Source organism: Bolinopsis microptera, chromosome 2, assembly GCF_026151205.1.
Source record: "Bolinopsis microptera isolate Bmic1 chromosome 2, MBARI_Bmic_1.0, whole genome shotgun sequence".
Lineage (NCBI taxonomy): Eukaryota > Metazoa > Ctenophora > Tentaculata > Lobata > Bolinopsidae > Bolinopsis > Bolinopsis microptera.
The window spans coordinates 16563701-16590376 of NC_087073.1; the positions used below are offsets into that span (position 1 = coordinate 16563701).

The following is a 26676-nucleotide window of genomic DNA, read 5'->3' on the forward strand; positions in this document are numbered from 1 at the left end:
GTATGGTACACACTACCTTAACCGTCACTGGCCTAAAGTATAATTGAATCCTTCGGCTTCCTGTAATTGGCTGGTTACACACTTGTGTAACAATGTGGCTGTTGGAATGTCCGAAGTAAAATAAGTGTTGAGATGTGTGATCTGTGAACCAATTTTCTGGTTTAATCCATTACGTTACTGTTTACTGCATGGGCCGCGCTCAGCCTGTCATTCCGCCGAATCTCTATTGATTATGAACATAAATATAATAGCCTGAGGTCCCCAGGTAACGTTACTGTTTACTAAAATCATATGTTTAGCAAGACTAAAAATTTGAATGGCGCCGCTCACATTTCATATGCTCTCTTCAAACCACAAACAAATATAAAGTATAGTGCTACAAAATCGAGCGCTATTGTACTTCAATCTTCGATGTTTTATTTTAAAGTTTTTAATTGTAAACATTTTTGTTTATCTCCTGTACTACATGACCAACCTGAGGGTTTAAGGATAGCAAGAAAAGAAAACTGAGTACATTGCGTGAAAGATGATTACATTGATTTCGGCTATGTTATATATTATGTTTGCGTGTTACAGAAATCACAGATCAGGGAAGAACTTTGTTTATTTGGACCTACATACCCTAGAATGATGTATTCGAATAATTTAATTGGATCACTTAATTACTGGCACATACAATCTACCAATTAGCAATTACCAAAACCAACAATACATCACTGCAGTCCTTTTACACTCATTTTTAAAACTTTTTTTTCTAAATTTTTTTGAAGTAATTATATTTGTATATGAGATGCCCAGAGAGGCATAAATTTAAATCTTATCTTATCTAAATTTAATGTTGAACTTTATGGTTACTGGACAACACATTAAACCATTAACATCCTAACAGTGCAGTATCATTTGTCGCAAGAAATCAGAATAATCAGAAATTATTTGGAACCCCCAAAAACTGTCTATTAATGAGTCTATTCGTTGTGTTTATTGTACTGTAAGGATTAACGGTCAGTTTTACTTAGAACTCAGTATGCTCTTTTAGGATTTGTATATCCATCTTATTTACAGCTACATATGTCGTATAATCTATAAGTTGATAATACATTACACGTTTAAAACAATTGTCAGTAAATAGTGAGCACCACACACTTGACTTGGTAAAGGAAAGTCTCGTTGTTACAGCTGTTAGAATCCTACAGAGAGTTAACACAACTAAATTAAAAGAAGAGTGCCTTTTTACATCAAGAAAGCTGGATTCCTTTCATCGGGTTGTAAATTTAATGATAATGATAATTTGTTCCTCACCAACTTGTTGTTAACAATTAGTGTAATGAAATTTGTTCAATTATGGAATTTATCTAACGAGTTACATGAAATTGATAGCCTAGGTAGCATGGGTGAACTGGAAACGGCTGTAACAAAGTCCTGGGCTTCTATCTTTATTGATACCACAAACACAGAACAGCTGGTGTACGAAGATTTTATTGCAATTTACCATGTCATGAATGGCTTGGAAATACCTGGTATGTTTTTGATGATATTTAACATTCTGTTCCAATTGTTTAATGACAATGCTTTTGAAGATAAAGTTGTGTCATCAATAACCAGTCTTAGTTATTAGCAGTAAACATAAAACATAAAATATTTCAGAAGAGCCTATAAAAAATGTTGCGGAGTTCCTGGTTGAAAACCTGAAGAAAAAAATCGGTTTACCAGATTGCACCCTCAGAAATGCAGATTATCAGTTAAAAATTCTGGTTTATCTGTCCTGCAGTTCTGAGTAAGAAAATTTATGAGCTATATTTTAAACCTGACTGATTCCTGTCAGCAAACTCCAGCAAGTTGTGCTTTACTATCTATAACACTGTTCAGTGATACTCTTAAACTTCTTGATCTTTAACACTTGTTGTAGATCACTTGTTGTAAATCATGATATGCAAGTTTTAACTTTAAAGTTTTTGGTTTTTTAAAGAATAAACGATAAAGGTTACATCATAATTTTCAATTCTCATTTTCACTTATATTAAATAAAATTATATTGTTATGTATCATATGTATGATTTTGTAAACATTGGCTGGTGTACCAAAAACCGGTCCCCAAACAAACAAACATAATACTTGTCTCCTTTCAGTTGCCCAACCCAAGCATCTACAATAGAGAGGGTGACACGTTTAGAAAAGGAGGAACAGATTCTTATATATGAGATTATTCAAGACATAGACGGGCTTGTAGCATCACATGCTAGTAAGTTTATTTCACTAAAGTTTACTGGTAATACATTTACTGCTATCTGCTAAGATGACGAAAATTAACTGGTTCATGTTGTGTTGTGAATCTAGTTTTGGAACTTTGGTTGTAATTGAGCATTTCAATTGATTTAAGTTCTTACTCTACATGAAATTTCCCAATCAGATAAACAAGAAACAGGGAAATCTTCTGAAACATGTATCACTACCACTCCAGGTAAGATTTTATTTCATTTATACTTATGCAGTGAGCCATATTTAATACTTTCAATAAGAAATATTTGACAATCAAAACCATGATTTATTGAAATCTGCGATCAATCAGGGTTTTACTGTATTTATACTTAATTAGGAAAGAAGCAAGAAAATGCTATAAAGACTTTGGAAGAGTCATTCTCAAATTCAACTGAGACAGAAGAGGTTTGATCTCATTACTACTACCGGTGCAGTGCATATTCTTGAAAGAATTGTGAATATTTGTTATGCAATTGATAAATTATTTGAAAATCTTCACTCTGAAGTGTGACAGCATGGACATGGTTTAGCAAACATTTGTCACAAATAATTACCAAATTTTCAAAATTATTTATACATTAAATTAATTATATAGAAAGTTGTAAAATAGTTGAAACATCAGAGTTGGAAGGAGAAGTACAATGCTCTGCGACTGCAACACATCTCAGACGAGGCAGAGATACAGGAGCTGAATGACAGATTGGAGCAGTGCTTTGAAGAAATATCACGTGTCAAAACAGAGAGCACACATTTACAGGTTTAGTGAGCGAGAAAATAACATTGGTATCATGGGATGGGTAGTTCGAAAGTGTTTGCTGAATGCTGAATCAACAACCATTTTCTTCGATTGAGATCAAAATTATCAAGATTTAATCTATACTATATTTTAATTTTCAGAGCCAAATCGTGGAGAAGAACTCTATGAAGTTACAATTGGACGATTTTAAACTTGCAAATGCCGACTTAGTGGATCAGTTGGAAAAATCTCAGAAGAACGTCTCAAAACTGAAATTAAAGGTTTTAAAAACTATTTTAAATTCGGTATTCAATGTCTATTTACATTGCATACACAACTTTCCCTTTGATCTGTTATGTACTAAACACCTTTTAAATCTAAAACTTTACACAGTGATTCCGTTCCAAATCGTTTAATAAGGTTAAAAAATACATATTTTACATCAGGTAAAAGACGTAGCTGAACTGGAGAGCGCTTTGAGTGACAATCAGAATGAAGTAGCAAAACTAACAGAAGATCTCGCCCAGGCCCAGAGGCTCAACTCTCAAAACCAACTTGCCAGGTTACTAAAGAGTAACTGTAACAATCATAATGTTGAAATAACATGTTCGCCGAGCAATCCAAAATTAGCTGGCAATATTTGTGTCTACATAAAATAGCATAACAGTTTTAATCACAATTTTTCCAAATTATGTGTTCCCAGGCAAGAACAGCGTAAAGAATATCAAGAGAAGTGTAGAATACAAGTTGAGAACAAAACGTACCTTGCTCTTATTGCACAGCTTCGAGCTGAAAACGAGGTAATTTATGGCTTGTTATCATTGCTGGAGTTTTCGATACGGATGTTTGACTTGCAATTTAACTGGACTCAACATCTTAATTTTTCCATGGATTGATTATTAGGACCTTCTAGAACCTTTAATAGCTGACTCATAACCCACTACAGACCCTAAAGCAAGATCGGCGTCAGAGCTTGTTACCAATGAACAGGCTCAACAACATCCCTGACTCCAGTTTCGAAGCTTTACCTTCTCTAGCTGATGAACTGATGACTGCTGAAGCTCCTCCTACTAACGAGGAACTAGAGACTCTGAAGACAGAGAACACTGAGCTGAAAACTAATGTAAGAGACTGGTCAATTCAATCGCCATGTCTGTTGAATGTTATGTAGCTTTCATAAGCACGTATACACTACCTTTTTTTGAATAGATCAACCCATTTTATCCTAGCGTGCTCACTCCGACCCTCGCAGAAAAATAACCCTTGTTATTGGCCTTATGTTTTCACTCTATAGGTGGAGAACCTACAGATTGGGGAGAGAGTAATGCAGGAGCAGATAGAGTCTCAAGTTGAAGAGATCACCAAACTGACCAACAAGTACCATGAACTGGAGATGTCTCACTTCAGGAAGGCTGAGCAGCTCGAGTCCTGGAAAGCTATGTACCAGAAGTTCAAATACGAAAGCGAAGCCAAGTCAGTTTTAAATTCATTTGTCGTGATATGATTTTTTGTAATGATATCGTTGAATTAACCAAATTAATTTTGATCCGATTGAGCTGTTTTTTTGCGATTTAACTGCACTGTAAGACAGAAGTTTATTAACTGACGTAATTCATTTTACAGGTACGACGAGATTGTACACGAGCACCGACAAGAACTTAGCAAAATAAAATCTGACCTCCACGATTCACTGTTTGTCGCTAAGAAGGATCTCCTTGACAAGGTATGATTCTAATTATTATGTATTACAAGTACGATGAATCCTAACCTAACGTGGATTCTAGTCTGACACCTTTCTTTATTCATCCAGTGAAATGTACGTCGCACGTTATATTAAGTATTATAAATCATTTGATCAAGTTTTTAAGTAAGTGCTTATATAGGAGTCAGCAATAAAGAAGCTACAAAGACAACTGGAGATGCAGAAGACCCGAGCAGTGGCTGCTCGACCTGAATACTCCTCACCGTCCCCCAATACACCTGTCATCATCAAGCGATACAGGACCCCTAAAACTCCATCTAATATTCCTAGACTTTTGGTAAACTTTTTCGTTATATATAAAATATTGTTCACTTAGGTAATCTAAGTTAGGTTTTTAAAATGATGAGATTCTGTACGTACCAATCGATCGAATGCGTCAAACAAAAATCTACGAACTATAGACTATACAGTACCATATATATTACATCACCATTGGTTCATTTCAGACTCCGAAAAGAAATTACGTCAGAGACTTTGACAATTCTAGAATGGACGAAATGTCAAAACGAAACCAATCTGTGCTGCCACATTTAAGGTAAATTCAGAAAACCAATCTGTGCTGCCACATTTAAGGTAAATTCAGCATAATCGTTAAATGAATATATAATAAGGGCTGTATTAATGATAACCACTACTTTATCATCTCAATTCTGATCACCTAACAGCTAACTCTGCTTAACCCTAACAGTGACCTCTGGTGACACTACCTCATGCTCATTGTCCATCACCACACACACGTACTGACCAGCACTACTTACCGGAGTACTGCCCTTCTCTCCCACTCTCCTAGCAAATACTCCTTCCTTTCTTACCCATCCTATCTTACAGTCCTCCAACCCACCCTCCATCATTTTCTTGCAAATAGAAACATTTACCGGATCAACATTCCCACCTCCAACTCTAAAGACCCTGAACTCAACTACACAGTTTCCTTTCCTTGCCTTGCAGGTTACCTTAGTCCTGAGTGGGTCTATGTGAACGCTTTGTTCTGGTACCAGGACGTTTACCGTGAACACTGCCTCCCCCACTGACTCTCCCTTCTGAACCGCACATGTGTAAGTTCCGTTATCAGCTGCTGATACCTCTGATAATCTCAAAACTAGCCCGCTAGTGGACACTCCTGTTTCTATCTTATCATCTCCCTTATACCACGATATATCCTGTGGGGTGATCCCTCTTGTGTTAACCTGACAAGTAATACTGAGATCCTGTCCTACACTCACACTCTCTACAGGATCTACTGCTTCAACCCAGGAACTATCACAGAACGGACAGCACAGGTCGTCTCTACTGGCCAGTATCTCCTCATCTTCACAGGTCAACTCACGGCAGGAGATGGGAGTGCAAGTTATCTGACCTGCTGTGTGGCAAACACATTCCTGACATTCCCCCTCCTCTCGAACAGTATCACCTGGCTGGTAGAATGCTCCTTCGTACAAACACTCACATTCCTCACTAGTCACACATAACCCGTCCTGCAAGAACTTTCCTACCGGACAGAAACAGCCCTCAATAGTTCCTTCCGGTACTGGATGCTGGTCTAAACAGGTGGGGGTTGGTGTTGGACCCTTTGTTAGGTATATTAGCTCTTCTGAGCACTCAAACGGGCAATAGTTAACAACCTCTCGCCAGCCTGATACATCTACTCCAGCTTCATAGCATGTAGAAACATAGTTTTCATACTGCGAGCAAGCTGAGTTAACTACCAAGAGATGGACACAGACCTCTGACATACAGTTGTGATAGACACCTTGATCCATATCTCCTATAGGAACACTCGAGTGACACATCGAGAAAGGAGGAAGCTTTAGAACATCACACAAGGTGCTAGCTAGTTCATATCCCATGATGACATCATCACACGGGTGATATGGTGGTGGTGGAGGGTGACAGTGCTCGTCGTACTTCTCGTGAAGCATTCCCAGACTGTTAGCTGATCCTCCAGTCAGATCATCACCAGGGTCTCCATTCCAGTTGCCGCAGAGTCCCTCGGTTATATTAGCACATGAACCATGTAACCAGAGCTCTGCCTGGATGTAGGTGCCAGCGTTAGTGGCTCTGGTTCTTACTGCTGGGATCCTGTCTTTGCTGTATTGGTACAGCCTTATCTCCAGCTGCCCGTGGTTTACTATTTCTAGCCTGTCTCCGTTCTTGTGTGATTTGTAGTATGGTACTTGAACTTTCTGGTCGTTAACAAATGCGTGATACTGATTGGATATAGCAAACTTTGTCCCTTTGAAGACCACTTCGATCCGTTTAGCAATGCTAATAGCATGCCTTGGCCTGCCTAGATCCACTTCAAGGTCTGCATTCTTAAAGTAAACCACAAAATCCTCACAACTAGCAGCCTGGTAAGTACATCTCCCATCAAAGTCGTAGTACTCCATATCAAATGTCTTATAGTGGGGGTCTCCACTACTTGTACAATAGCCCTGATTCTTTACACACAGATCAGTGCAGGTATCCTGATCTACCCAGCTGGTTTCCCCTTCCGGACACTTTCTCACATCCCCCACCTGCCCACCATCACACTTGCAGATAATCCCATGAGCAGTACACTCACACATCTTCCCCTCCTGGTGATACCTATCCCCTCCCCTGAGAGACCTGCCCAGAAAGTCTACACAGGTCACATCACGTGGTGCCCCGTACACCTCTATCTCGGTCACGTGTAGAGCACCTGACTCTCCTCCCCACACTGTTATCTCTCGTCCTACCACGTTCAGCTTATCAAATACATATGCTGGTTTTCCAGGCTCGTAGTTTATTATACCGACAGTGTTACCGTCCACTGTTACGATGGCTTGGTTGAGGTTTTCCTGGCAGCAGTCCATTCTATTGAATACAACTATGCTGTGTATGAAAACGTATGTTGGGAATTTCAAACTCCACCACGCAGCTTGACCTTCAGTTATCGTTCTCTGAGGATACGCAGTGTTCGTTTGAGGAGAAAATATTATTACGGGTTAAAATATTGGTTGCACACGTTAAAACTCCTCATTATTCCCTTAAATTGCAGTTCTTTCTTTACCTGAACTGAGTTGTCAAAAGAGCTTTTCCAATAACCATCTTTATTACTGTCAATCGCTTTCCATGCCTGACTGTTAACACCAAATCTATCTATTTGCGTCGCTACACCTTTACCTGCTATGTTCTCGTACCCAATGTTACTCCTGAAAAGTAGGGAACAGTTCTGTCATGTTTGCAGGCCATGGGCTATCGTTATCAAAAAGTTACTGTTGAGCCACAAGAATTGGTCTCACTTAAAAAAGGCTTCTCAAGAAGGTACGCAGTGATTTATGAGACAAATTAAACTCGTTACAAAACAGTACATATGATTTATACGTATGAAAAATCATAAATATAACTAACTATAAGGCTTACCGTATAATGACCAAAGAAACAAGAGCAACTTTGAGGATGTCATATAGCTCCCATGCTAGTTCGCCGATATTAGGAATGGCAGAAAAAAAGGACTCCAGATTGTTTTGCTGGGCACAAGGAAGTCCACTGCTTTACAGTAAGCGAGAAATCTGTATGCAATACAGTAGCAGGGTCCGACAAAAACAAGGATCAACAGAATTTAATCTGAAATAACGTTCCACTAAAGCGAAGTAACCCGTAACAAAATTCGATGTATTTACAGAATATTGATTTCATCCCTTCATCAAATAGTTTGACTTCTCTCAAGTTACCCAGGCTTACATTCCATGATGAACTAATATTGCAGACGCACACAAGTTATTAGGCTTGCTAATGACTCTGAAAATGGTCTGTGTTCAGTCTAATCATGGTTTTAATACATAGTGGATAGCAGGATAGTGGCGGGAGAAGAAATTTGTTGTGACACGTGATCAAAATCTGTCACTCAGCAAATTTTACCATGTTATTATGTGAATAAACCAAATTTATAATATATTATGGAGGTTTGAAGATATTGATCACCTCCAATGTCTATCCTTATATCCTTGTATGGTAAAATCACAGCCCTATTCCACAGGAGCTGTATTTCATGTCCAAATTTGGTCATTTAATAACGATACAAGGTTAAAATGTAAAACGTCCGTTTTCAGGTCTACCTACCCAGTAGAAGTGCAGTACAGTGAGAAACCTATCGCTCTGGACGGCTCCGGCAAGATCACCAACAGTCAACCTTTCAACCATTCAACCAGACACAATTACAACTTCAACTCTGAACCAGCTAAGCCCAGTGCTGCTTTTGAGATTCCCAACTCTCCCAAAACCAGGTTTCAATATTACTTTAACTTTTTCAATTTAATGAAACATGTTACATGATGGATTTTGTGAACATTTCCAATCTTGTACCACTATTAATCAACTTAATAACACCAGAATGTGTGTGTGTCTGGTGTCTGTCTGTCTGTCTGTCTGTCTGTGTGTAATTTCCGAACGGTTATACAAAAAAAACGGTAAGAGTTACGGGACTGGTTTTTCGGTATAGTGTCGACAAAACTCTGATGAAGCCCATAAGCAAATTTTTTTAAATCGGCCGGTGGTAAGTGGTTTAATTGATGGTTTTGTACCACAAATGTTACATAAAATGGCTTGAGAAGAACGGCAAGAGTTACGGGGCTTGCTCTCTCTCTCTCTCTCTCTCTCTCTCTCTCTCTCATTACTGTATAATATGTTATAGCTGCATTTAAGTAGCGTCATAATTGGATTAGCCCGGAAGATTCGCTGTAATGTTATACCTTAAGCTTATTAGGGGAGGGGGACTGTTAGTGTTTGGGGTCTGTTTGGACTGCAGAGAGAGAGAGAGAGAGAGAGAGAGTTCATACGACAATGTTATGCGTGTTTTCAAATATAATAGGCGGGTGTGGTGCGGAGTTAACAAGGGTTAATTTCTATAACGATTTAAATAAAAATGGAAAGCGGTTCAAGACGGGAGTGATGAGGTGTAATAGTCGGTGTTCAGACCTTATGATCATGGAATGTGGTGCCTCATGGCTAATAATGACTTAATTATCCACAACAAATAACTGATTATGAGATTATTGTTTAAGAAACTATTGGGTCACCTAATGCAGGTATTGACTCAGCGGGTAATTACTCCTACCCTTTTTAACTGCGGCAGTGAAAACCCGGCCGAAGGCCGGGTTACACTAGTATATAGATATAACCATTTCATTAACTATTTCCTCTATTACAACGTAAAAGAAGAAATAATGTCATATTAGTAACAGCATCAAAACTTGACACTGAACTATTCAATGCCACGTCTTGACGCTGAATTCACTATTATGACACACTTTGTTATATCGCTTGTTAATTTTGTAGTATGTATCAAGTTGTACCAGCTGATAATTAGCACACAGACCTCATGAAATTCTGCAAGGGGTTATGGCGGTTGCATTTGCTTAAAATTTACATTCCTTTTCCGGATGAGAGCTTGTTATCAAGTGCAGCTGAGTTCAGCTCTTTTCGTTGTGCATTGCGACACTGTGTGTAACTTTGGTGACTCTATTTCAATCTGTTGAGGGATTGCGATCCAGCTTGAGTAGTTATTCATTTGCCAAGTTTCATAGTTTTTTGTTTTTTCTCAATTATTGATAGAATTAGTATTACTTGCCATCTGATAATATACTTTGATTTAAAAAAGTTATGCTCTCTTTCTATTACCGAATACCGGGCCTATATTATGTTGCCTCAGCTCTGGTTACTTTAAAACCGATTCACCGCTTTTAGATTCTGATCATTAATGTAATAGGATAAAATGTTTCGTGAGGGGGATATCGCCAGGACAGCACAGTATCGAGTCAACTTGTTCATAGATTCTTACTTAAAAGGGAACACTAAAAATTACTCTACTATAAGTGATGGTGCCTGTGAAAATGGCAACGACCCAACTGAGTTTAATCGCAAGATAGAGGGTGAAAAGTCTTTGTGCAAAGAAATTTCTCTAAATGATGAAACAATTCTTAAGAACTGTCTTGAAACTCAAACAGTAGCCCAAACAAGCAAAGAGCTGTATAAATGTTTTATGTATGAGAGTGCAGAAGAACGGCTACTAGCGCTATCTCAACCAGTGCAATCTCAACCAGTGCAATCTCAACCAGTGCAACCTCAACCAGTGCAACCTCAACCAGTGCAATCTCAACCAGTGCAATCTCAACCAGTGCAATCTCAACCAGTGCCACCTCAACCAGTGCGATCTATAAGTGAAGGTCCTGTTTTTGTAAATTGTCGACGACCACCATCTCAAAAAGTAAAATCTCGACCAGTTGACGATCGAAAACTGTACTCTTGCCGCAAGTGTGACTACAAGTCTAAAGCAAAATGGAACCTCCAATCCCATCAACTTACTCACACTGTTGAAAAGCCCTACCAATGTTCCCGCTGCCACTTCAAATCAAAATGGGAATCTAGCTTCGACATGCACATGAAAAGACACGACATGATAAAACCATACAAATGTCCCACATGTGACTTTAGAACCCGCAGTAAAAATGTTCTTATCCGCCATCGCAAAGTTCACTACAGCAACAGGAGATTTAAATACAGGGTGTTTCAAGACTCGTGTCCAAATGTCTGCTTTCCCTGACATCAGTATTTTCCCTCAGCCAACCCAAACTTTTATGGACTCGGATAACTTTCCCATGCAACATAGCGATATAATTTGCTGTCCTTATCGTGTCTGCCTTCTCATCTTCATTTTCGAAAAAATGGGATCCGAAGACACCATGGTTACCGAGGCCCATCCAAACAGTCACATTTTCCCTAGTCTTTGGACCTTCCACAGTCTCAAATGTCGTCACCAGTGTTTAAAGTTTATAAGAGACACTCTGAAAATACCCGAAAGGTTCAGAAACAAAACTTTGTGGCTTATATATTCAATAAAGTCTCATAAAATGGTATAGCATGAATGATATTATGATTGGTGTAACCGAGATTGACTCAAGGCTTGGGAAACTATTTTAGAATTCCGTCAGTGTCCGTGCCTATTTTTGCTTACGGTACTACTTACTTTGAGGTACTTGACGACGTTATACATAAATATATTTAAATTCGATATGTATGTATATTTATTTCAAGTTATATTCAATGTCCAATGTGTTTTCATTCTTGGATATAATTACGATTAAGACGCGCGAACATAATGAAGTTGACTTGAACTCGACTATAGGTAAAACACTCGACGAGTGATCATAAATATTTACTTCAAAGATATTTGCATAGAAGAAACTAGAGGGTGAGAGGTTCTTTAGTAATATAGAACAATTAAATATACTTACTTAATGCCTACATTACACTGTCTGTAACTGAGGATGTTGCACGTGTCACTTGATGTGGCACGTGTCACTGAATATGACGGTTTACATCTCAACATCTGATCTAGCTACTGATATATTAGCAGTGAGGTGTTCGTCATGTATTGGTCTAACTCAAAAGCTGAATAAAGTCACAATATAGGCAGCATGTTTGCATACCAAACATTCTCTAATTTAAGCAATAATATGACATGAAGTGGAATAATTAAAATACTCCAGGTCTAAGAAACGAGAGCCGTTACCTGCCGCTCAGCCAGCCAAGAAGGAGTGCAGCGGTAAAAAGAAGGAGAACAATCCCTGTGTAATGCTACAATTCTCCCCTCCCAAGCCCAACTACAGACGCAGGAGATAAGTCTGCTGAAGCGGCTCTGTGAAATGCGGTACTCTTGGCGGGAGTGTGTAATATTAAATGTGGCGAAGTGACGTAACGAGAAGAAATTGATAAATCCGATGTAAGAAATTCTGTAAAATAGATTGAAAAGAAGTAGTTCGAAATAGCCGATGGGTTCACGAATACTAGTGACATGAGGCCCAGCCGGTTGGTATGAGAGCATGTTTTCATTTCTGATTCACTCTTTGGGGAAACATCTGCTTGGTGTCGTAGTGCTCGGAAATGTATTTCGGTCCACTTTCAGTAAAACTAAAACGGCACGCGCGCACGCCGAATCATATTTTTCTGTCAATCTCTAGTCGAATCTTTACGCGGCAATATTCGATTCGTATCTCACAAACGTTTTATTTTGGTAGACGATGGATTTGTTAATATTGGAACCTAAATTTCACTGCCAAAATAATGATGGTATGTGGACAGTGGGCGTGAATGTGATAGAATATGCATGCGAAGCGTTACATGAGCTTTATTTATTGAGGGTATCTTTCACTGCCAAATGTGCAAGTTTGTTTATTTAGGAATATAATATAGTGTGTTGGTGCCTTTACAGCTTTTGTATGCTTTTCCGAGCGCGATATTTTCTATTTAGGAGTTTGTTATCTTTCTAGTTTAATCGATCGGTAGGAGGCGCCTATCAGATTATACTTGAGCTCCATAAGAGGGATTTATTAGCTATTGGAATGAGGCATTAGGCCTAGATACCGTTGGGGATTGTTCACGTGTAATAATACGCAAAATCCGTTTCAATTCAATAATTGTTTGCGCTTTTCCTATGTAGTATGTAAGTATTTTCATATCTCAATCTCCTGCTTTTTAAGAACTTGTAATATGTGAACGAGCCCTTTCAGGTTTGATATTTTTGCATCCAGTTGCAAATGGTTTAGATTCTTTCTAAATTTTCATTGTTTAAATATAATCGTCGTGATATTGATAATGATTCGTCAGTATTAATTGAAGGTCAAAAATTCGGTTTTCTGTTAAATTTGGCAGCTTCATTACAAAATAAATAAAATATGTGTGATTTTGCTACTCATTGTCGATTTCTATTTCATTCGTGAAATGCAGTGTGAACAAAGGACATAAAGTGTGTTTTAATCAAAATATTCTATTAGACTGTTTAATAATTTATTCTCAACTTGCTTCAATCTCCCAAGCAATGAGCAATGAAAATAGTGGAGTGCAAGTAGCGATACGAGTGAGGAAGCTCATCAATAGAGAAGTCAAAGCATGTGAAACAGTTAAATGGAATATTCACGAACAATCCATCTGGGAAGCAGACCGGAATGATTCTGCTTACACATTCGGTAATTTATCTCTCATCAAGTTATACTTAGAGTTAAATGAAGACTCAATGTAAGACGTTAAAAGTATGATCTTGTAATTCAAGGTACACATAGGCCTAGGTAGTATTTTGAATTCAAATTGAATATCATTTAATAGTAATAAGATCGCACTATTTTGATTTTAAAAATTTCTTCAGATAAGATCCTGAAAGAACATGTGTCTAATGAAGAAACTTATGAAGAGCTTGCCAGAAATCTCGTTATTTCTGCCATGGAAGGCATAAATGGTAAGTCAAACAATAATAATGAATTTCAAGCCGAACATTTTATTTTTAAATCATCACTGTGAAATAATTGCATCCCTTATAATATTCAGAATTTCAGCTATACTCCTGAATACCCAGATTTAAATCACAATTTCTGCAGCCACGATATTCGCTTACGGACAAACTTCATCCGGCAAGACGCACACCATGATGGGAGGAAAGGAAGATAAGGGAATCATCCCTCGAGCTGTTCAGGATATATTCCGATACTGTGCAGTAAGTTGTGTTGAACAAAACATCCTGTTCAGGATATATTCCGATACTGTGCAGTAAGTTGTATTTTACAAAACATCCTGTAGAGGATATATTCCGATACTGTGCAGTAAGTTGTGTTTTACAAAACGTCCTGTTCAGGATATATTTCGATACTGTGCAGTAAGTTGTGTTTTACAAAACGTTCAGGATATATTCCGATACTGTGCAGTAAGTTGTTTTGAACAAAACATCCTGTTCAGGATATATTTCGATACTGTGCAGTAAGTTGTGTTGAACAAAACATCCTGTTCAGGATATATTCCGATACTGTGCAGTAAGTTGTGTTGAACAAAACATCCTGTTCAGGATATATTCCGATACTGTGCAGTAAGTTGTGTTGAACAAAACATCCTGAAATTTCTCGTGGGAAAACGTCTAGATAAAATACTGTCAGATGAAAAAATGTGGTGTGCTCTAATCAAACTCTGAAATCATCGGCCAAATTCATTGATATTTAAAAATAAAATAATTGTACTCAATTCCGTCAATATTCTGACCTTTTCTCCTGCGGGGAAACTAAATGATTGATTATTAAAATGTAAAATTTAATGAACTTTTAGGAGCACAGTGAGGACAGGAGTTTCTTACTGAGAGTATCCTACATGGAGATCTACAATGAGACAATTACCGACTTGCTGAATCCCGACAAAAATCAGGTAAGTCCACAAATATAGGGTTTTGTGTTCACGTTGTTCAAGAAAGGGAAACATCGTTTTTGCCGTTTTGATATGATATGTATTTACAAAGTGTATCTCCTGACTCCTACTAACATCGTATTCCTGTCTGAAATTCCTGTCTTTTCCAGAAACTGAGAGTAAGAGAGAACATCAGAGGTGAAGTGTATGTGAAGGACTTAGGAGAGGTGTTGGTGACATGTGAGGAGGATATCTACAGCTACCTTGATGCTGGAGAGCGTGAGTCTTACTTTTCATTTCAATTATTGTAGCTACTGTTCTATATCGCTTGAACGTTGAAAGGTAGTTGACCACTGATCAGGGTTCATAAAATTCTAATTTTTCAGTGTCCCGACACTTTGCTGCTACGAACATGAACGAGCGAAGTAGCAGATCTCACACCATCTTTAGATTGGTAGGTTCAATAATTAATATCATCAGCCAATCAATTACAAAATCTATAGTATACAGTTGATTAATAATAAAATATAGCAAATATATAAAAGCATTTAATTCATCTCCTGCAATTCTGGGAATTATATTTATCATTAAACTAAGACGTTATCCAGGTAATAGAAAGTACAGAGAAGGGAAGTGAGGCAGAGACAGAGGGACAAGCTCGCTGCGTGCGAGTTAGTCAGCTCAACTTGGTAGATCTGGCGGGCAGTGAGCGAGCCAAGTCTACTGGTATGTGTCACCTTCAGATATTGAGTCATATGATAGTTTTTACTTTGGTAAATAAGCGCTTTATCCTAAAAATATAGCTTTACATTATAACGGTATGGCTACATATTTGCTGATGTGCCTATAAATTTCAGGGGCAGAAGGAATTCGTCTGAAAGAGGGCGGTCACATAAACACCAGTTTGATGGTTCTGAGCAAAGTTATCGCCAAGCTCTCTGATCCCAATGTCAAGTAAGTTCAACCTTTATTTCACATCCAAATTGTTATTAGGTTAACCAATAACCGTATATTTTAATACGACTGAGAACCTGGACATGAGTTTCTGGACCATCTGAGAAAAGCGGAGCAGAGAACGGAAAGAATGCCGAGAATTACCCTTTATTATTCTCTTTCAGTGTGATCCCGTTTAGAGAGTCGAAGCTAACCCGAATCTTACAATCGTCACTTGGAGGAAACGCTAAAACGTGTGTGATATGTACCATGACCCCGGCCGCTATCGAAGAGTCTCATTCTACACTTAGGGTAAGGGGAACTTCTTACGACTTTAGGTTTAGAGGTCCGATTTGATTTTCTTAAAAACATAAAGTTTTGTCACAACTATCTAACTATTATTGATTACAAAAATATATTTTAAGTGTGCTAGAATGCTATCATTGGTCACTATGGTACATGTTATGGGTTGTTATGGTGATTACATCTGCGTTCATTTCAGTTTGCAAAGAGCGCTAAGATGATGAAGAACAAACCTATCATAAATGAAGTAATGAACGACAAAGCGATCATCTCAAAATACGAAAAACGTATTAGGTAAACACTGATGACTAATGCTGTTAATTGATATTGAAAAAATGTTATTTTTACCATACACGTTTTGAAAGGATAATTTGTTCGCTATTTTCCCTAAAAATTTTCAAAATTGAACGACTTGTTTTGTAACCAGGAAACTGGAGCGAGAGTTAGAAGAGAAGAACCAGCTGGAGTCACATGTGAAGCTGCGGGACAATGAGATAATGGCACTGAGAGGACAACTTGTTGGCTCGATCCGGGCTGTTCTCCCTCCGGGTGCCTCACCATCGGTCAGTTTGTAATGGTTCTCTTCTTTCGGTTTTTATTTCTTAAATTTTATTTTCGTTTGTCACTCTCAAATTATGATTACCTACGTTTGATCGGAAACCCAATGTAAGTTGTCGTTGGATTAGGAATTCACGCTGGAAATACCTAAGTCCAAACTCGTTGCATATAACTATTTGCTAGTTCTAAAGTTCTCTTCAATTTACTCCTTTTTTCTTTCAGAAAGCGCGAAGAAGAGAGACATTTTTCCACGGTCCTCAGGGCCTTGTCCCCTCCCCTCGCAACACTTTCATCAAAAGTCGCCTCACTAACGAGAGTAAGATATTTATAAAAAAAAGTTTTCCAATGTGATTTCTTCCCCAATAAGAAGTATTCTTATCGATGGAAAATATAGAACTTGAAGTTGGGAGATTATACCGATTATATGAGAAATGTTTTTTGAGAACCGTCAATCTTGGTCTTCGAACAATAAGGGGATCCTAAATTCCAGCGCACACATATTTAAGCTTCTTTTGCTCACATTATTGCATCACGTTGTACAGGTGATAAGGATGGTTGTGCTAAGAAGTTGTTCACCTTACCCGCCATGGTGTCAGATCGTGAGTCACGTGACTCCTGTGTTGATGAACGTGAATCTATGGAACGTGAAAACTCTCAGCTGAAGTCTTCACTCGAGCGTGAGCAAGCTAAAAACGGCAAACTTAAGGTCAGTTCTTAAACTCACTGAATTTAAGATTTCTACCTCACCTTTTATTTTTAGTAATAAGAACGAAAATATTAAAATTTACAAATGAAGCATACATCAATGGAGTATACAGCTACAGTCCATGGAGTATACAGTCCATGGAGTATACAGTGCAAAAGATTAAATCCTTATAAGCATCTCTAACAAGCAATTCAAGTACTGAACTAAATGATTGCCCACTCCCCAGACTGATCTAAAAGAGCTCGAAGAAATGTGTACGGAGATGGGAGATCGGATGCAGGACCATATTGACGAGCAACAGGAGCAGATTGACCAGTTTTGTTGTCAAGTTGAGGACTCTGAGAATTTGGGACAACATCAGAAAAACAAAATTCAGGAGTTAGAGACTATCCTCATTGCTGCAGGTACCTCTAGAAACACTTCATACTGTACACTTCTTAAATTGTTTCATATTTTTAAACATTGTTGATCCGCAAAAATTTTAGAATCGAAAGAAATTGTCTACGTCCTTTAGGAATCGTTCACATACTACGTAAGCCAGATTCTGGCCATTTTAGAATATATCCTTTTTCTTGAACATCACATCATCTAACCAGGAGAAGAACGACAAGATCTGCTAAACGAGTTAGAAGACAACAGAATTAAGATCAGACAAGTTGAAGAGAGGAACGTCCTGATACTGAACGAGGCAGAGGAACAAAGACTGGATCTGGAGAGTCAGATATCTAGACTAGCGTCAGAGAACAACTTGGTGTCTAGTCCTGTAAGTGTTAATAGTTTAAACTTATAGTAGTAGACCTTTATTTCTAGCTGTTTCAGAATTCGTGCGTCTGGACCGTTTACATTACTTACACTTTTACAATGGTTTTTTACATGAGTTCTGATATGTGATATCTATCACTTCTGATCCAATCAAATCACCTTAAAAAAGTTCCCGCTCTTTGTTCATACTGAATACCGTGTTAATTAAGTGTAACTGATAATGCATCTTCTCATCGTTTAATTTTATTTCAGGGAAAGAAAAGGAAATCTGACCAATTACCGATAGGCTTTAACCCGGAAGCAGTGGTGAAACTTAAAGCTGAAGTAGACTCTAAGAGCGTAGAAATAGCTCGCCTCGAATCCTTACTTAGGGGCTATGCCTTGGAAACAGAAGAAAAGCTGTCCGCCCTCCAGAAAAAGTACGAAGAAGAAGCTAAACGAGGGCAAGAATCAACCCAGCAGTCACTATCTGGGTTCGAAGATAAGATATCTCAACTAGAAGAGGAGATAAGATCCCTTGAAGAGGCAGCAGCCCAGAAGAACACTGAATTCTCTCAGATGCAACGGCTAATCCAGGAGCAGACGGAGCTTGTGGAGATTGCCGCTCAACAGGAGATAACAGATTTGAAGACAGCTCTAGAGGATTCAAACACCGGTAGATTGGAACTGTGCACAGAATTGGAGAAGTTAAAGCGAGATCATTCAACACTTCTGTTGAAACTTCAGCACACTGATGAAACTCTTGAGACTGCTAGAATTGAAAGACAGTATGAAATGGAAGCTTGCCCAATGGAATCTATTTCAGATTTAGAACAGCTCAAGCAACAGTTATGTGTGAAGGAAAGCGAGATCGCTGACCTAAAGAAAAATAAAGAGGTTGACGTTGAGATGATAGAAATGCTGGAACAGAGGGATAAAATGATTGCAAACTTGAGATCTCAACTAGAGAAGACCTTTTCTAGTCAGGAAGATTTTGAACGTAGCCGACAAGATTCAAACGAACGGATCAGTCAGTTAGTAAACGATGTTGAGCAGAAGAGCACAGAACTAAATGACGCAGAAGATAGAGTGATTCACCTTCAGTTGGCATCTGTTGATGCAGGACTTCAGATTGAACAACTTGGAAACGATAAAAAGATCGCAGATCTTAAGAAAACTGAAAAGTTCGAAGGCGAGATGAGAGAAATGCTGGAACAGAGGGATAAAATGATTGGAGACTTGAGATCTCAACTAGAGAAGACCTTTTCTAGTCAGGAAGATTTTGAACGTAGCCGACAAGATTCAAACGAACGGATCAGTCAGTTAGTAAACGATGTTGAGCAGAAGAGCACAGAACTAAATGACGCAGAGGATAAATTGATGCACCTTCAGTTGTCATCTGTTGATGCAGGACTTCAGATTGAAAAACTTGGAAACGATAAAAATTGTATGGCTAAGCGGAATTGTGACCTTTCCAATCAAAACTCTCAGCTTGCTCAAACCATTTTGAAACTGGAGAAGGAAAAATTGGTGTTGGAAGACATCTCAAAGTCAAATGAGGGTAACGTTGTGACTATAGGTGATACGTCGAATGATATCCATAATGCAACCAAGTTTGAGTCCTTGCAAGCGGAAATTTCCGACTTAACCGGGCAAAATAAACGTTTGCTCGAAGAAAGCTCAGTTCTGTGCAGCAGAATCTCTGAGCTTACCACTGAAAATGAAAAGTTACGAGAAAAGGAAACGGCAGATAATCCTAATCCGATGATCGAATCTCCTTCATCTGATTTAGAACAAATATGCAACTTGAAACAGCAGGTTTCTGATCTTCTAGAAAACAGTGCTAGACTTTCTGAACAAGTTCAACTGCTCACTCAGTCCAACGAAGGTTTGAGCGCATCTAAAGCAAGTCTCGCTGAGCGTTTAGATATCGTTTCAGAAGAGAACGTTAAGATGTCTGAGCATTATACTGCACAGTTCAAGGAGAAAAACGATCTGTTAGCTTTTGCAAATAATGAGGTTACTCGACTTACAGCGGCCGTTGAAAACTGGACAGAGCAAAATTTAAAGCTTGGTCAGGAGAGTCTTGTCTCATCTGATGTTGCTCATGCGACCCTCGCCTCGTCGCTAGAACAGCAGTCTGAAATACAAACTTTGAAGCAACAGATTGAAAGTTTTAATCACACATTCGAAATCACTGTTAGTGAACATGAAAACAATGTCAAGGAGCTTAACGGTCAACTGTTATCTGCACAAGATGAAATCACTAACATGGCAACTGTTATCTCTAATCTCACAGAGGAAAAATCAAAACTTGTCATTAAAAGTGCTGACCTTTCAGAAAGTTTGGCGAATTCGACTAGTTCAATCCTAAAAGATTCTGAAGAAAACCGGAAAGAAATTTTAGAGCTAGAGCAACAAATAAAAGTTCTAACAGAGGAGTTAGCTAGACTAAATCAAAGGATTTTGGAAATGACTGAAAAACAATCCTCCACTGAAACGTCCCTCCTTGATGCCACTGAAGAAAAAGACCGATTGAACAGTGCTTTAGAAACTATTTCACTCGAGGCTAGGGAAGCTGATCAGAGGAAAGCAGAACTCCAGAAAAGGCTACAGGAAATGGAGACAAAACTTGTTCAGTCGGAGAAAGAAGTCTCAATCGGTAAATCCTGTATGGCTGAACTAACTGAACTGATCGAGGAGAAAGATAGTGAGCTAGATGCTGTAAAATCTAAGTTGGGAGAGACAGATACCTCCTTCTCTGATTCCGCTAAGGAAAGGGATCAGTTAAAGGTAGAATTAGAAACAGTTTCTGTCAGGGCTAAAGAGGCTGAACAGAGTCTAGCAGATTATCAGCAAATGCTAGAGGAAATGGAGACAAAACTTGTTCAGTCGAAGAAAGAAATATCAATTGTCAAGACTTGTATGTCTGAATTTTCCGAACTGATTGAGGAGAAAGAAAGTGAGCTAAATACCGTAAAATCTAAGTTATATGAAACAGAAGAGTTGTTAGCTGCTTCCAAAGAAGCTCAAAGTGAGGTGGAGAGTAATTTGAATCAAAGCAAACATTCTCTCTCAGTGATATTGGAAAACGGCGGAGACACAACCAACCTTGATGCCATGCAAGAGCAGCTTAATAACAGAATAGCAGAGATTAGTTCTCTAGAGACTAAGGTGAAATCACTTGAAGTACTCTTGGATTCAAAATCTTCAGAGAGCTTGGAACTGAAAAATGAACTGAAGAGACATTCAGACATGATAAATTCTCTTCAGGCTAATGAAGTCGACGAATTTGCTTTACTAGAAGAAAAGGCCATCCTCGAAGAAGATATTTGCTTCTTGAAAGAGCAGCTAAATTGTCATGTCACAGAAATCAAAGAAATCGGAATACGACTGGAAGAGAAAAATGTCTGCCTAGTACACTTCGAAAATCAACTGAACGTAAAGAATACCGAACTCTTACGTATGCAGACGGAGTACGAAGAAAAGCTAGCTGATTTGGAAAAGAAGAACACTGACTTGAACTGCAGGGTTGCTGAGGAACTACGAGCCAAGAACGCTTTGAGGTCAGATTGCGATGAGTTGATGACTTCTTTGCAAAGAAAAGAAAGGGCGATGAAAGGAAAGGAAGAAGAACAGCAGGCTCTATTCCAGCTAGAAGAGGAACTGAAGGTTCGAGACAGGGATATCGCAGAGAAGCTTGTAGAACTGCAGGAATGTGTAGGACACATAGAGAAGACTGAAGAAGAAAAACAGGAACTGCAGAAGATTATCTCACAGATGAGTGCTCAGATGTCTCAGTTAGAAGCTGAAGTTTTGTCCCTCACCGAAGAGCGCGATGGTTACTTGCAACAGACTTCAAATCTAAACTTACAGTTGGAGCCTTTGACTGATTTAAAAGCACAATACGATCTAAAAACTGAAGAGATGCAAACCATGAAAGATGAGATCCTCACTCTTATCCAAGGCTTATCCGAGGAAAATGAGAAGAATAAAGTTCTGTCTGACGAGGCAGCCAATCTAAAATCTAAAATCCAGTCCATTACAGGAGAACGGGATTGTCAAGTTCAGACCATCTCTGATTTGAAGTCCCAGCTTCAGGAGCAGGTTGAAAAAGAGGCAGAGCTGTCGTCAAAGTTGTCTTCAGTCTCGAATGATTTGGAGGACAAAACATCTTTCATGGGAGAGTACCACTCAGTTAGCAAAGAATTGGCAGAGGTGAAGCGACTTCTTGAAGTGAAGTCAGAAAGCCTCCGAAAATCTGAAGAGCAGATAAAAGAACTCAGGTCTAGTAAAGATGCTTTTTCAAGCAGACGGAAACTTCTTGAGGACCAGATGGAAGAACTGCAGAAAAGTATTCTTGAGTATGAGATGATGAAAAGTAGTTACATCCAGCTGAAGTCTGATTTCGAATCGCTCCAATACAAGAATAAGCTCGCTGATGCCGCAAAGGCTGAAGCTGAGAAAGACCTCAGTGAATATCAACACTATCACGAGTCTACCATCAATACAGAAAAAGCTAAATATCAACAGTTGACAGAGAAGTACAACGAACTCTCTGAACGGTTTAGGACAGAAACAGAACAATTGAAACAAGAGATGGTTGATCACGAGCGGGAGCTCAGCACTCAGATCTCCACTCTGACGTCAGATAGGAACCACTTTGCACTGCAAGTTAAAGAGTTCTCTGCAAATCTCTCCAACTTAAACCAAGAAGTTGTGAATCTTACTGAGAACAAGGACAGCTTGACTGCCAGACTTAAAACTGAGTCTGAAAGGTGTCTCAAGTTGGAAGCGAAAAGAGTAAGTATAAAATATTGCTCCGTTCAATGTCGTTATGTAATCACATTTCGTCTATAATTTAAATTTACTGGTATAAATTATTACCTAGTGATAACTTGAACATTTGACATAGACGCGGTGTTATCCTATCAAATTGACCGTTTTATCTTTATTATAGTAATTTTACAACTAGAATTTTACAACTATCTCTACTGTAGTCTTTACTTTGTTTTGAGGCAGCTTTATACCTTCCTTTCCATCAGATCAAGGACGACAAGGAATATTTAGATATGTACAACAAGCATCAGGCAATGTGTAACGAAGCAGATACCATCGAAAGCAAATACAATCAGCTCGACACAAACTTCCAAAGCCTCAAAGAGTCACTGGAGAAGGAGATAATCCGAAGAAAGTACGTGGAAACTGTTGCCAAAGTGAACCCAAAAACCTACAACCCAACCACATTAGAGGAGTTCATGAAGGGGTTGGAGACAGACCACACAAACTACTTGAACAGGATAAAGAACACGTACAAGGACGTGGGCTTGGTTTGTCAAGTGTGCGACAAGCGTCGTAAGATCGACCCCAATTCTCCGCGGTATGTGCCCCGACCACCACCAGATGGTGCGGCCAGTGCGGGGGTAGACCGGAATGTGGGTAGACAGAGGGACGCGAGTGATGAGAATAAAGCCACTGCTGTTGTTGTGTCACCTGACCTTGAGAATTCCGCTCCCGGACATCAGGTATTTATCACTTGCAGTCATTTTTACGTACGTTTTATACTATTCTATTAAATTTATCACCTTCAAATTATTTGCCAACTTCAGAAAGGTTTCTCGAAATTTAGTACAAAACATGCCATCATGATCCATTGTTGATTTGAAATATTTTTCAGGTGAACCCCTCCGAGGAAGCTCAGAACAAAAGGCCTCTCTCCCCAGGCCAACCCCAGAGAAAGATCGCTCTCAAAAAACCGAAGTCCAGTGAAGATGACTGTAAGCAGCAGTAGAACTTTCCATCAAATCCTCTAATGGAAATTAAGTTATCATTTTTTGTGAAATTTGAGTCGAATATGTTAAAAGTTATATTAAGAGTAAGACCTGGGCGAAGAAAGTTTATTTCTACTTTTAGCCCGGACTCCTTGTTTGATATATGTTAACGTTCGTATTGTTATGAAGGGGAGGCGACATATAATCCATTATTAGGGATGTATTCTAATTGATTTTTAAAACGACTATCATTATTTTGGCTGCAGGACTTGTTGAATAATCAGCACTTCATGAAAGTTGAATGCAAGTTTTAATGAATAGATTAGACAACGGTAAATTAGAATCTGGATTTATTTTAACGAATATGTTATTTAAATTAGGATTTGTAATGTTATGTTTTAATTGTTTTTTAATAATTTTCTTATATTTCCTATTATCAATTCACAATTGGTATTGGTAATTATATTTGTTAATCATCCATTTCTCACCGAACATTTTAATTTGCCTGATGCTGCATTGTATTTCATTATGCTTACATTTTCATTGCATGTATTACATGAATAATGAACCCATTTCTAAATTTCAAGAACACAGAAATGTGAGATTCTTATTTCCCATCGTGGACGTTAGCATCTTGTGTTCTAAAGTTACCAGTTGTTGAAGGAAGCCATTCTAAACCTGAAGAATGAAATTGTTTTGGTTTTCTATATGCTATAACATATAACTTCTAAAATTAAGTTTACAATCGTGTGATAGGTTGCGTTTTATTTGGTTATACCATACTACTACTAGGGTTCAGAGTTGTTGATAAATCAATCTACACTGGACTGCCACATCATTAAGTTTAACACGTTCGCGTTCTCTATCTATAAAGCTCTGACAAACAATTCAAAACCATAACCCTCTGTACTGATTGTAATCCCTAAATTGGGCATTTCACATTTGCTAAAACTCTAACCCATAACCTGGCGCGAAATTTGACCTACTTCCTTTAATAGTTATATAACATATGGTTACCTTAGTTCGTCTATTTATGGCGGGTAATATTGTGGCGGATAAAAATAATGACAGGTAAAAATATGGCGGATTTTCCGAAAATCCGCCAAATTTAACCCGCCACTTATTTACCTGCAATATTAGTTTCAGAATAAAATTTATTATGACATATTGTCATTGATGTACCCTGTCTGCTGTCAGAAATTCAAAAGTTGACTCGCGGGTTTTTATTATGGCGGGTAAAAATAATGGCGAGTTAAAATATGGCCATGGCCGAATTTATATATCCAAAAAACCCGCCATAATTAAACGAACTAAGGTATGTCACGTGATCGAAACAGTTTTTCGAACTCCTAATAAGGAAGCGTTTTAATCTAATCCTATTTCAATTTGTATGTCCAATTTGGGCCTGGGTGATTTATGAACAGAAAAAGCCTCAACTTGAAGTCCCCAGTACAACTACAGGTAATGGGCTGGCGCACTTAGACTTAATTGTGAGCAAGTGTGGCAGGTATCGCAGTGCATGGTCAACTTGTATCACGTTGCGACCCCCACGGTCGTTTCACTATGGTCTTTATCGTCCTGACGATACAGGGGGAGCCGCGCACTCGTGCGCGGCGGGTCATACAACGTATGACAATGGTCAACAACAGAGGGAGAGGGAAAGAGAGGGAGAGGGAGAGGGAGAGGGAGAGGGAGAGGGAGAGGGAGAGGGAGAGGGAGAGGGAGAGGGAGAGGGAGAGGGAGAGGGAGAGGGAGAGGGAGAGGGAGAGGGAGAGGGAGAGGGAGAGGGAGAGGGAGAGGGAGAGGGAGAGGGAGAGGGAGAGGGAGAGGGAGAGGGAGAGGGAGAGGGAGAGGGAGAGGGAGAGGGAGAGGGAGAGGGAGAGGGAGAGGGAGAGGGAGAGGGAGAGGGAGAGGGAGAGGGAGACAAGGTGAAATAAGGCAAATAATAACTGGTGACAACTAGATACAAATAATGGACGTTTCGGCACTCAAGACTTTGTAGCGCGATGCACTACTGGGTTGCGCCGCGCATTAAATAATTCTTCTCGCAACCACAGAGTATGCAGATTGGCGAGATGCGAAGGATTGACATCGTGAATCAACTCAAGACTCAATGGGATCCTGATAACTTCTAATCAATTATTATGAGAACTGTACAACGGGAAATGTAAACAGGAAAATTAAATATAAACAGGAAATGAAATGTGAGGATAACACTGCAGTTTACCTCATCACGGATCACTGCGGCTTAAAGTTAAACAAACACCTTCACACAGTTTGCAAATCAAGCACCAGTGCTTACTGCTTGTCCTATGAGTATGCATGCGGAGACGAAGAGGAAACTGTATCACACTTCCTTGGACAGTGTCCGGCTATTGCCCAAATATAAAATAAGAGGTCAATATTTCCAGGACTACTACATACTACTTCTCCGTCAACGACATGTTCGACAGTTGACCATTGTTATTGTGTATTGGCCCGGCGCGCGCTACTTCGAAGAAATTTAGACGAGTAACATCCGTTAAGTTCGACAGCCAACACCTCACCAGGCCACGATTAACGATTTTCAATTTCGCAAACCACACCAAACGCTTAATTGTGCCGCGCCGGAATAGCTAGATCAGACCGGGGTGACATAAAGAAAACTCATATGTAAATGTTGTCTCGTCTCATTCTACTTTTTCAAACCCAGCTGGCATTTAAGCGTATCATTTTGACTGATGTCACTTTT

The 26676-nt window shown here is 38.9% G+C and overlaps 2 protein-coding genes across 4 annotated transcripts; both read left to right on the plus strand.

Moving 5' to 3' along the window:
* The first annotated feature begins 1339 nt into the window (after positions 1-1339).
* Positions 1340-13585, plus strand: LOC134826535 (outer dense fiber protein 2-like). 2 transcript variants are annotated; one of them, XM_063838929.1, is made up of 16 exons: positions 1340-1517; positions 1645-1774; positions 2127-2239; positions 2408-2458; positions 2594-2661; positions 2879-3013; positions 3154-3273; positions 3439-3554; positions 3696-3792; positions 3939-4115; positions 4287-4465; positions 4616-4715; positions 4876-5031; positions 5201-5289; positions 8828-9001; positions 12263-13585. In XM_063838929.1, the coding sequence occupies exons 1-16, from the start codon at positions 1388-1390 to the stop codon at positions 12393-12395; spliced, it is 1968 nt and encodes a 655-aa protein (XP_063694999.1). In that variant the 5' UTR covers positions 1340-1387; the 3' UTR covers positions 12396-13585. The 2 variants fall into 2 exon arrangements, with proteins under 2 accessions (XP_063694999.1, XP_063695000.1); XM_063838930.1 differs by lacking the exon at positions 12263-13585 and having other exon boundaries at positions 1382-1517; positions 5201-5327; positions 8828-8916.
* Positions 13586-13590: 5 nt separating this feature from the next.
* On the plus strand, positions 13591-24699 carry LOC134826532 (uncharacterized). 2 transcript variants are annotated; one of them, XM_063838924.1, is made up of 18 exons: positions 13591-13738; positions 13915-14004; positions 14144-14259; positions 14859-14954; positions 15104-15212; positions 15320-15387; positions 15542-15659; positions 15791-15887; positions 16052-16178; positions 16369-16463; positions 16597-16732; positions 16950-17043; positions 17270-17433; positions 17660-17837; positions 18030-18196; positions 18448-22977; positions 23220-23699; positions 23852-24699. In XM_063838924.1, exons 1-18 carry the CDS (start codon positions 13591-13593, stop codon positions 23963-23965), a joined length of 6927 nt encoding a protein of 2308 aa, XP_063694994.1. In that variant the 3' UTR covers positions 23966-24699. The 2 variants fall into 2 exon arrangements, with proteins under 2 accessions (XP_063694994.1, XP_063694995.1); XM_063838925.1 differs by lacking the exons at positions 13591-13738; positions 13915-14004; positions 14144-14259 and adding an exon at positions 14604-14625.
* Positions 24700-26676: the final 1977 nt, after the last annotated feature.